This window comes from Corythoichthys intestinalis, chromosome 19, assembly GCF_030265065.1.
Source record: "Corythoichthys intestinalis isolate RoL2023-P3 chromosome 19, ASM3026506v1, whole genome shotgun sequence".
Classification (NCBI taxonomy): Eukaryota; Metazoa; Chordata; class Actinopteri; order Syngnathiformes; family Syngnathidae; genus Corythoichthys; species Corythoichthys intestinalis.
Genome location: NC_080413.1, coordinates 23,176,584 through 23,189,229, shown reverse-complemented (window position 1 = coordinate 23,189,229; position 12,646 = coordinate 23,176,584). Strand labels below are relative to the sequence as shown.

At 38.2% G+C, this 12,646-nt stretch overlaps 1 protein-coding gene across 2 annotated transcripts in view; it reads left to right on the top strand.

Moving 5' to 3' along the window:
• ezrb (ezrin b) overlaps nt 1-12,646 on the top strand; it is a 43,225-nt gene that overhangs the window by 16,488 nt on the left and 14,091 nt on the right. For both annotated transcript variants that reach the window (XM_057823226.1, XM_057823225.1), the window contains 5 exons: nt 4,154-4,428; nt 7,602-7,685; nt 7,761-7,907; nt 8,990-9,086; nt 9,430-9,593. In XM_057823226.1, coding sequence (XP_057679209.1) covers nt 4,154-4,428; nt 7,602-7,685; nt 7,761-7,907; nt 8,990-9,086; nt 9,430-9,593 — 767 coding nt within the window. The remainder of the gene's footprint in view (nt 1-4,153; nt 4,429-7,601; nt 7,686-7,760; nt 7,908-8,989; nt 9,087-9,429; nt 9,594-12,646) is intronic.

The window sequence follows — 12,646 nt, the reverse complement described above, 5'->3', positions numbered from 1 at the left end:
TGAAATGCTCATAATCCATCCTAAGATGCAAATCAGATGAGTGAAGTCAGGCGTGTAATAGAATTACTTCAGAGTTATTTTTCTTAATTAATGTTATACTTTAGTAGTCAGCGTCTTGATGCACAATACAGTACAAACTCAAACACACTCAATTACTCGATGATGTTAAAACTAGGGTTTCAAAACATTGGTGTTTTTGTCAATGATGACTATAACGAAAATATTTCGTCAATGAAGAATTTTTTCATGACGATGACGAAACGATAACGAGCTAAAAACGTGTCTTGGGAGACTAAAATATAATGAGATGAATGTCAGGTTTCGTCTGATGAGACGAGCACGGGACAAAAATTTGGCATAGTTTCTGTCACATGTTCACAATGTGTAACATTTTAATGTGTAGCTAGCCTGCATCGTAGTAGTGTTTGATTGTGTCACTCGTGTAACGTGCTGTGCCCACCCCCAAGACACCAATGTCCTCTCCAGTCTCCAGGCTTGCTTGTTTTGAAACACACATGGTAAGATTTGTTTTCTTATCTTGGCAAGCGAGAATGTGCAATGTTGCTATAGCCTTTAAAGATCTGTGCTGAGTGATCATAACACACTCAAGCCACTTTCACAAACATATACCGGTAAATTCCCGTGTAAGGTGACGTGGGATTTACTCTCGTCATTGCTTTCACACATGTTGAGATGTCCCGAGCTGGACACTTTCACAGACTTGCCCCGTGTTGCCCACTGGTGCTCTCTATGCGGCGAGGGATGCAAGTGCGATTTTACACCCGGACATTCAGTCATTTTTGGTCGGCATCAGCTGTCACACTGTTGGTAAAATAGTGTTTTGTTGCGGGAACGTTCCCGACGTCATGACTGCAGCCAATTCAAGCTCATCAAGACTGTATTTAAGCCCAGCCGATCTGAGAGAAGGGTGTCGAGATATTAACTTGCTGGGCGCCATTTGACACCTCTGCAGTCCTTGCTTTGAAATCCCCTGTGTTGTGCTGGTATTTGAGTGTATTTGTTTTGTTGTCTTATCGGCTCTCTGCCTACCGCTTAGGTTAGTATTATTGATGCGTATTGATCGTCGACCTACTGTCACGGACCCATTGTGTTATTCCCCCTTTTCTGCGATCGGGTCTGTTTTTGTTTGTATATTATAAACCCTTGAACGCTTCCCTCTGTTGTTTCTTGCTTTGAGGTACAACCTTGTTTCCGCAGTTGCGGCCCCTAACATCGGCAAAAAAACAAACCACACATTTCCAAAGATAGACGTCGGACTCTCTTCCTCGGCATTACGATCCAGTAGCAATTTAATTTCGTTATGTTTTCAGTTTAATTTAGTTATTTCCAGTTTGCTATGATGATAATTCTGATGTTTGTTTACCGCTTCTTACTTCGAAGAAAGAGGAAGTGACGGTCGGCCCGCCATGATATTTACGTCATCAGCCATCGTGCTGTGACACGGGAATTTAACGCTTGCTTTTACATACGCCTTGTCCCAGGACTTTGCTGGACTTTATACTAAGACGCAACCCGTGAAATGTCCACTTAATCTCCGTGTCAGTCGACCCGGGAAATTGCTTTCACATACAAGGGCTGTCTGTTCAAACCCCGTGATTTTAACGGTGTTTCGACATATGTGAAAGGGCTGAAATGTAAATCGTAGCGTTAGCATAGCATTCATATCCGTCTTAGCATTAAGACAATGCTAACGGTGTTAAACTCTCGAAAAACTTTTTTTACATATAGTTCGTGGCGTCAAGGTTGCGTATAATTAATTGAAAATAATGTACTATTTTCCTGCTACGTTGGTATTATCACCAAGTTGGCATTGTCCGTGTAGACGCTACGGTATGTGCTCGTCTGTCAATGTTCATTTCAAATAGATGGTAACGTTGATTAATTTCTTTATTTTTGGAGTAAAACTATTGAATTTTACAGATGAAAACATTTTGATTAGACGCTGACTAAAACTAGACAAAATTAGTCTGAGATTTCGTCAACAAAAATTACGACAAACACATTTTGAAATGACTACAATATGAGTAATAAGTATCATCATGCAAAAGACTGAGACTAACATGAAAATTAAAAGGGCTGCCCAAAACAACACTGTTTCAAAATTAACATAATGTTTTTTTTAACCGTCCAAATCACCCTATATTTAAAAAAAGAAAAAATCATGAAAAAGAAATTGTGTCATTCTTGTGCAAGCTACTGGCAGAATAAGTATTTATTTTGTCATGTATAATTACATCTTGGGGTGCGGTACTGATGTACGTACCGGCACTAAATGTCAATATTATCTGTTAATAAATTAACCAAACAGCTCAGGTTACTGACATTAACTTCTGTTTTAAATTACAGAGCCTTTTTTTAGTACCTTTTCCCTCTAACTTATGTATACAGTATATTGTTAAGTAGAGTATTTCAGCAGGTATTTTTCTTCCATGATGTGTTACTGTGTACTGTAATTTTCTAACTATAAGCTGCTACTTTTTTCCTTCATTTTGATACCTGTGGCTTATAGTCCATTGCGGCTTATTTGTTGATTTATTTGGGTTAATAAGTACACTTTACAGGGGGACCCAAAAAAAGTTTACACTCAGTTCACTGCTTGTTTAAAAGCCATTGAAACATATCTAAATAGGTTGTCATGCTTAAGTGATTCATACAGGTCACTCAATGCAGCTGGTAATCTCTTGTCTCTACAATTCCTGTGCTTCTGCTGAAAATGAAGAAAACTTTAGCTGTACCTGAATTGCTGCGCGCCGGTCTGACACCTACTGAGATTGCAGCAAATCTGAGAATATCCAGATGTGCAGTCTACAAAGTTAAAAAGAAGCTGAAAGATACTGGAACAGCCTCACGAAAACCTGGGTCTGGAAAACCCGATCTGTGCGGACTAAAAAGTTGATTGACAAGGTGATATGTGGCCACCCCAGAGTCCAGATCTCAATCCCCTGGATTATAGCATATGGGCAACTGTGGAGGACAGTGCCTGTAAGAAGCCACAAACTTCTGTGGCAGCCTTGGAGAGGTCCATTGTTAGATCTTGGGAAAAGATGACAGCATCCTACATAAAGAAGGCCTGTCAAGTGTTCCGCAGGCGCCTGGAGGCTGTTGTGACACTTAAGGGAGGACACATTGAAAAAAAAGAGTGTACTGTACATGTTCTTTACAATAATGTATAATTTGTGATTAAATTCTAATTCTAAGATGAATAAACATGGCATTTAAGTTGTATTATGGCAGTGTAAACTTTTTTTTGGGCCACCCAGTATTTGACAGCGGCATCATAAGACTGTCATAAGACCGTCATAATTATGACATGACACTATCATGGGCCTTACTGAATGCTTATGTCATTTAAGTGACATCCGGCAAATTATGTCACTAACTCCATTTATGTCCAGCTTGGATCTTTTACATCCATTTAAAAGTGAGATAATTAGCCGGATAACACTAAATGGCATCTTTTATAAGCATTCATTAATGCTCAGGACAGTGTCATGTCATAATTTGGATTGTCTAATGACTGCCTTATGGCGCTACTGTCAAAGTGTTACCAAATACCATAACTAGCAATTAATGAAACAATTGGAACTGTAACTGAAGAAATATTTAGCACAGACTATGTGTTTTGATTGTTATTCACATCTGTAGCGCTGCAGTGTATGCTAGGAGGCATGTTGGACGGCAACAGTGTTGACAGCAGGTGGCAGCAGAGGTTGATTGCTTCCCCCAAGGGAGCAGTGATGGCCAAATGAAGCTTTGCAGCCAATTGGTTCGAAGCTTCATGGTGGTTCATTTGATCTAATGACAGTCTTATGATGCTGCTGTCTAATAAAGTGCTACCAGTTAATATCTTTTGGTGTAAATATCCCTTAATTCAGTGAGGACAGCTGTGGCTTTTAGTCCAGTGCAGCTTATCTATGAACAAATGCTGTTTTAGTGAGAAAATTTGCTAACGATATTGTACTGTTAGTTGCTCATTCATTCATCCATTTATTCATTCATTCATTCATTCATTCATTCATTCATTCATTCATTCATGTATCAAGTGTATTTATCTACTTGGCAAAAATACTGTAGGTCGCTCACCCCGGAAAAGAAGTGTTCATCTTAATATATGTTTATAATTTCTCCTCAGATATCATCACAGGACGTAAAGAAGGAAAACCCACTGCACTTCAAGTTTCGAGCCAAGTACTTTCCCGAGGATGTAAACGAGGAGCTTATCCAGGACATCACGCAGAAGCTCTTCTTCTTGCAGGTGAAAGATAACATCCTGAGCGACCAGGTTTACTGTCCACCAGAAACAGCAGTGCTACTGGCATCCTACTCTGTTCAAGCCAAGTATGGAGACTATGACAAAGAAACCCACCACCCGGGTTACCTCCTTTCTGAACGCTTGCTGCCCCGCAGGTGAGTAATGAAAAAAGTCATTTAATAGCTTGTAACACATTGAAGCCATTCACCTTGGTAGGTGTTATGACAATTATTTATAGACAATACTGTACTTGATAAAAAGTCTGGTTGAACCTGCCCTTGCGGAAGTCATTATGCCAAACAAAGACAGAACGGAAAAGAAGGTTATGAATGAATCGTGGTTTCTGTACTGTTATCTGAGTTTCTGCGTAATATTTATGCATATTTGATAAGTCTGAATCATCAAGACTCTATTTCTAGTGTAGTGCGTTCATGGCTTGGAATAATCTTTTCCATTTGGTACATTTCAGCACATTAAAAGTTTAATCATTGTTGATTACTTTGATGTTGGGATGATGGCGTAAAAGATGATGAGTTCTTAAAGAGACAGACAAGATCTTTATCATGTGCATCCCAGCTGAATGAATCATGTTTAACGAAATGAAAAAAGACAGAATTCCTTTTTTTTTAAAAATGTAAAATAGTCGAGAGATAAAAGGAGAGATAAGTCAGTATTCCTAGGGAGTGGCCATCTGTACTGTGGGCAAACATTTCATCGAGACTGCTACTATTTTAGCCAGTCAAATGCAAGTACAGTATACGAAATTTGCTGCCATAGTTCAATGCACTTGTGTTCAAGTCTATCAGTGTTTATTGCGTTGATATAACTAACGATAATGCAACCCATAAGCAGTGTTATTAAACATCATTTTCTTAATTATTAGAGGTCTAAGAAATGCACGATTTGCATACTTAAATACTTTCAGCAACCGTGTTTCATACGAAGGTCATTTATACTTCGTGTTGCCTGTTGTGCTTATGTCAGAGTGGCTGCTAACAGGTTGTCTACCTTAGAATTGATATTTACATAGTGTTTTGAATAGGGATGCTAGATCCACTCACATGGTTGGAAATCGGGCCGATGGCGCCAGTTTTCAGATGATCGGAATCGGGTGAAAAGGATCGGGTTATTAATTAAAAAAAAAAAATTCTGCTTCATGCTTATACAGCCTCACTCTGCCTCCTGATGTTTTTCTTGGTCAGCAGTTGAGCTGGAATTTGCTACCATAAGTTAACAATGATTGACAGGTTTGTAGCTTTGGTCTGGCAAGTGAAGGCTCTGTAGCTCTACGATCAAAGGCACAAATGTGTTAACCATCGTTTAGTCAATCTTCGTTGTCTAGAGGCTGTTCTCGGTAGCGTGAGCATCTAAGCGTGTGTGAATTTGAGTGGACACATTAATATGAATTATATGACTTTTATGGAGAGTGATTAAAATTATGGCTTTACAGGTGATGCAATCAAAAATGTGGGTGCACCTACATTTTGTGCTAGTGCATCATAACAAAAAACGTTAGGCGCACCAGTGCAACCAAGGCAAAAAGTAAGTCTGGAGCCTTGGCAATATACTGTATATCGCAATGTTAATTTTTTCCAATATCATTCAGGCCTAATTGATGTATATATGTATTTTTTTTACTTTTTACGTGCTAAAAAGTAACAAAATAATCCAGAAATACAATGGAATTGCCAAAATATACAAAAATACAGTGAGGAGCAGAAATATTTGCACCCAAGTTAGTTGAAGTCTGAAATTTCAATGATAGATGCATTTCCCATTATATAGACATAATATAAGAAAAAAATCCGGAACTCACATTGTATGATTTTTCAATATTTTATGTGTAATTTACTGATCAGTCAGGTTTTGGGCTGTCATTGAGAAACACAAATTTTCAGCTCCATCGAAAGATTTTCTATTGAATTGAGGTCTGGAGAGACCACTAGGCCACTCCAGAACCTTGATATGCTTTTTACGCAGCCGCTTTGCTGTGTGCTTCGGATCATTGTCATGTTGGAAGATCCAGCCACGACTAATCTCCATGTCTCTGAGTGAGGAATGGAAGTTGTGGCTGAAAATCTGACGATACATTTCACCATTCATCCCCTGCTTTATAGCGTATAGTCGTCCTGTCCCGTTTGCCGAAAAGCAGCCCCAAAGCATAAGGTTTCCACCCTCATACTTCACAGTGGGGATGGTGTTCTTGGGATTGTACTCATCCTTCTTTTTCCCCCACACACAATGAGTAAAGTTTGCAACAAAAAGTTCTACTTTGGTCTCACCTGACCACATGACTTTCTCTCATGACCCCTCTGCATCATTCAGATGGTCCCTAACAAAGTTCAGACAGGCCTTCACATGTACTGGCTTCAACTTGCATGATTTTAAACCATTGCACCGTAGCGTTCTACTGACAGTAGCCTTTGAAACTGTGCATCCAGCTCTCTTCAGGTCATTGACCAGCTCCTGCCGTGTAGTTCTAGGCTGAGCCCTCACTATTCTCATCATGAGTGATGCCCCACGAAGAGAGATTTTACATGGAGCTGCAGTCCGAGGTAGATTATCAGTCATGTTTAGCCTTTCCCATTTTCTAACAATTGCTACAACTGGTTATTAATTCCCACCAAGCTGCTTTCCAATTGTTCCATAGACTTTTCCAGCTTTGTGGACCTCAACAGTTTTTTCTCTGGTCTCTTTCGAAAGCTCTCTGGTCTTGCCCACGGTAGCAGTTGGATTATGACTGTCATGTTTTCATTCTCAGTTGTTCTTTATGACATGTATGTATTCTCAGTTGTTCTTTGTGACTGTATCGAATTGGGACTCTGTATCGGCAGATTCTCAAAATCAGGTTACCCGGACTCTGGTGTAAAAATATGCGCTTGGGACATCCCTAGTTCTGAATGTAGAACAAAAATGACAGGCGCGAGTGTGAATTGTTGTTCATCTACATGTACTCTGCAATTAATTTGCTACCCGTCAAGGGCGTACCGTCTTTCAACCGATGGGATAGGCTCCACCTCACCAACCGAGAACAGGATGGGTCAAACAGAGACGAGATTAAGGGAGGATATCGTTTGAGTTGAAATGACTTAAGAATGATAAGATCAACAAGTTGTGTTGAAACCTACCGGTACTCCTTTTCTTTTTTTAGATTCTCAAAATGAATCCTATCTTTGAATCACAACATTTTGCCTTATGCCCAGCAGAGGTCCATTTGGCTTTTCCCAATACATATGCAATCAGAAAAGGTTCTATGTATTAAATTAAAATATAAATCAATTGTAGATTTTCTTTACACGTAAATTTAATTATTGTTATTATTTTACAGAGTTGTAGATCAGCACAAGTTATCACTAGAAGAGTGGGAGGAGAGGATCCAGGTGTGGCACGAGGAGCATCGCGGGATGCTCAAGTGAGTCCTTGTCAAGTTCATTTGTGAGCAATATGCGGTGCCACATGTGTGCTGAGCTTGAGGGGGATTTTACAGGGAGGATGCCATGATGGAGTACCTGAAAATCGCGCAGGACTTGGAGATGTATGGCGTCAACTACTTTGACATCAAGAATAAGAAGGGAACACTGCTGTGGCTGGGAGTGGATGCTTTGGGACTTAACGTTTATGAACTAGATGACAAGTAAGCTGAATTTGCTGATCAGGGATTTTACATAAGTACTTTTAGGGACTTCAGCAGTTTGCTTTGTATTATTAGTGTGGTGGTGACTAAGTTAGGGCAAATAGGGCCTTTGCGCTATGTGGTGTGTCAGCTGTCCTCATGTTTGTTTATATAGAAGGAGGGACACTTCACTCCCATTGTTCAATTAGATGTTTGTCGTTTATAATACAATTCATATATATTCGATTTAAACAGGTTTAATTCCTTCACTTAATATGAGTCAATCTATATAACAACACTGAGCAATAGTGAAAAAACAGCCTTGAATGTACTTTATGTGCGCGTTGTGATCAAGACAAGCCTCTCCTCTGCGGTGACCTCTGCCATCACCATGGTTGCGTCGCTAACTGGTTTTTCAAGCTGCGCGGCACATAAGAATGTGAGGCTAACCTATGACAGCGCCTCACCAATGAGGAAGGCTGGCCCGCACAGCAGAGTCAAGTCATGGTATTTTGTTCCTCTTAAATTCTCTGCCACGCGTTTCTTTACGTTCTGTACACGTGTAATCAATTACTGGATTTACCGTATGAGTACTTTAGAGTTTACATAAATTCATGGGTTTGTCATGAAACTGAACGCTATTAGTAAATAGGCTACACTTATTTTGTGTGTCTTTTACACTTAAGCTTAATAATTCAATAGCTGTTTCATGTTAATACGTTAATTTATTGCCTATCGCAAACATTACCTGCAAATATATCTGCCATAGTGCTCTGTAATAACATCCACATTGCTCTCTCAATTCCGCAAGCGTGTGTCAGTGACAGTAATTGAGTGAAATTCCAGTTTAGGCAGTGTACTTTCAGATGTGAGTTTCACCACAAGAACAAGACGGTCTTTTTACATCACAATGTTTGTTGATCCCCCTCTATGTGCTGTCAAGTGAGACAAAAGAACATTTGAAGGAACCACACCTTGAAATGAGCCTTCATATTTGGTTGTTTGATGAATGAATGAATGATTCACAAATCTTATTTTAATATAACCAAGCTGGTACTCGGTGTCTTCCTATCATAATTTATACATGTGTTTTGTTCCATCAGACTTTCCCCCAAAATCGGCTTCCCCTGGAGTGAAATTAAAAACATTTCCTTCAATGACAAAAAGTTCACCATCAAGCCAATCGACAAAAAATCACCTGTGAGTAAATGTTTTGTCCTCGAAATGACTCCAGCAACTTTTACACCATGTGAAGAATCAACCTGCTTAGCTTGAAATTTTACGAAAGATTCAGCTCATCATCCAGTAATTTGAGGGCTGCTGCACATGTGGAAATCCCTGCAGCAAAAAGGTCAAATAGTCATGCTGCAACACATTCCACACGAGTGTCGAACATGCTGTGCTGAAAATTTTGAAGTAACCTCCAAATTTTCTGTGATCATGCGTTACTTCTGTTACATAATCATGGTAAAGCCTTGCAAGAACATGCGTGATTATTGAATATTTTCTCATTTGTATTTGTTTACAATCACGTATGTTTCAGGACTTTGTCTTCTTTTCCCCGAGACTTCGTTTAAATAAGCGTATCCTCCAGCTGTGCATGGGCAATCATGAGCTTTACATGAACCGACGCAGGCCGGATTCCATCGAAGTGCAGCAGATGAAGATGCAGGCCAGAGAGGAAAAGTTACAGAGACAGAAGGAGAAGTAAGTTTATCATTTCTCTTAAAAGGAACCACGGACAGAAAGACTCGTAGTTCTTAAAAGATAAATGTTAGCATGAGTTATAATAATTTGATATTCAAACCCCTCTTAATGTTTTCGTTTTAATATAATTTGAAAAATTAGTTTCACTAGTATGTCGCCATTGTTTTTGACGACGCAATGCAGTCTGGGTGGTGACGTCACTGGGTAGCGCTGCCGTACTTCCACAGTGTCACTCGTTAGCTACACAAACATTTTGTCGGTTCTGCCCTTCCAATTTGAACCCGAGCGGATATGCCGATATGCCGTCAGCTATGAACGAACACTTGAAGCGCCTTCAGGCAGGTGTAATTTTGGAAGACGAGAACAAACAAACAACCTAAGTGATCGTAAGTCACACAACTTTTTAACGATTTTTTAAAAAATTGAAGTTGCCTTTATGTACGTCGTATCAACATGCATCATTTTTTTCCGCCACGTACTTCACGGTTTTTAATCTACTCTGCTGCTGCTCCCAAAAGCTGTAGATCTGGACATCTCTGTGCACGGCATGCAGATTGTTTTTATTAGGATCATGGAAGCTCACACTTGGGGAAAAAAAAAAATATATATATATATATATATATATAATATAAATGTATATAATATATTAGTGATGCACGATAATACATTTTTCAACCGATATCGATAACCGATAATTTCCTGCCCCTTCCACCCGATAACCGATAATGTCACGCCGATAATTCTATTCAAATATGTATGTAAAATTTTAAAGTATACAAAGATCAAATGTTACTGTGCAAAAATTTAATTTAGTGCTATTTTTTTCCCACATCAAATGTGAACAAGTAGTAAATTCCAACATATAAACAATGGCAATGACATTGTGTAATGGTAAGCTTTTGGCAACAATTACTTAGAGAGTAAACACCCAAGTTGCACACAAAATGCCTTTAAAAGTAAGCCATTCCTAACATATATCACATTACTACACTGCAAAAACACCTCCTTAAAACTAGCAGAATTGGGCAAAACTGTTGATTGCGCACATTTGGAGGCTAAATCAAGTATATACTATAATTATCGGATTGCATTATCGTTTGAATTTAGTTTTATCTGGATTATCTGTGTGACGTCATAATTGCCATTATCGGCCGATAATTATCGGTGACCGATATTATCGTGCATCTCTATAATATATGTATATATGTGTGTATATATATATATATATAAACAGCTTAAAAATTAATTAATCGTAATTAATCGCAATTCAAACCATCTATAAAATATGCCATATTTTTCTGTAAATTATTGTTGGAATCGAAAGATAAGACACAAGACGGATATATACATTCAACATACGGTACATAAGTACTGTATTTGTTTATTATAACAATAAATCAACGAGATGGCATTAACATTATTAACATTCTCTTAAAGCGATCCATGGATAGAAAGACTTGTAGTTCTTAAAAGATAAATGTTAGTACAAGTTATAGAAATTTTATATTTCAATAAAATAAAATTTCTATATTAAAACCCCTCTTAATATTTTCATTTTATTAACATTTGTAAAATTTTCAATCAAAAAATAAACTAGCAGCTCGCCATTGTTGATGTCAATAATTACACCATGCTCACTCCCCAAACCCATAAAATCATTTGGACCCAAGCGCCAGCAGAGGGCATCAAACACCAAAAAACAAGTAACAAGCAGACAATATACCGCTGTCATTGTAATCTGTTTGAGCGGAGCATGTGCGTTAATTGCGTCAAATATTTGAACGTGATTAATTAAAAAAATTAATTACCGCCCGTTAACGCGATAATTTTGACTGCCCTAATATGTATATATATATGTATATATAAATACATATATATATATATATATATATATATATATATATATATATATATATATATATATATATATATATGTGTGTGTGTATATATATATATGTGTGTGTGTATATATATATGTGTGTGTGTGTATATATATATATATTAATATACGGAAACACAGCACTGGCCTGCTTACTATAATCCATGACTGCACTAATGTTAGTTACTTTATATTATAAAGTATTATTGCCTATATACATATAGGCGTATACTCTAAAATTAATACTATACATCCATTTATTTATACTACACACCCACACATTTTTACTATATATACCCGAGGGAAAACCGCGGTGAGAGGCAGACAAACGAAAAAAAGCAAGGCAATGATGAAACTAGCAAAAAGGAGATATACAAACTGTCAAATGGCACCAAGTCAATATCTTGGCACACCACGTAGGATCGGTTTAAAGACACTGCTGAGGAGCTGTAATTAGATGCAGGTACAACGTTGGGAACTCATCCCACAGCTCTGTAACAAAACAATCTGACTGCAGCAGAATGTGACAAAATCATGCCAGTTGTCATACTAGCGTCGCTTGCTAGCTAGCACAGCTATTCTCCCATTCCAACCCAACTGCGTCATCACCCAAAGCCTGCATTGCGCACGTAAAACATGGCGCGCTCCGCAGGTCAAACATGTACATGTGTTTCTAATAACATATTTTGGTAAATGAAAACAATTGTGGCTTATTAGAGCCTACAAGTCTTTAAGTTAGAGGTTTCCTTTAAGCAAACATCCATAGCAAAATACCCTGGATTGGTAGAAACATCCATTTATCCAGTCAATGGACTTTAGTACTGTATATTCAATTTGTTCAAGAAACCGGTCAATCGTAAATTATTAGAATGCTTATTAATCTCCATTATCAACCCCAGACTTACAACAGGGGAGATTTTTGCATGTATTATATAGCAGCAATTCTCAAGCATTCTTTCCATGTAGCAGATTAATGCCATTAGACCGCTAAGCTGGTTTACCACAGGCTGATCCCAATGTTATTGTCAAACTCAGCACACTTCATCATGTACAAAAGACCAAAACAACATACATTGTACAATCAACACAGTATTCCTAGATATAGCTGTCATTCACCATTCATGTCGTTCAGCTGTCGTCTCTTCATTACAGCTGTTTAAACACGCTAATATAA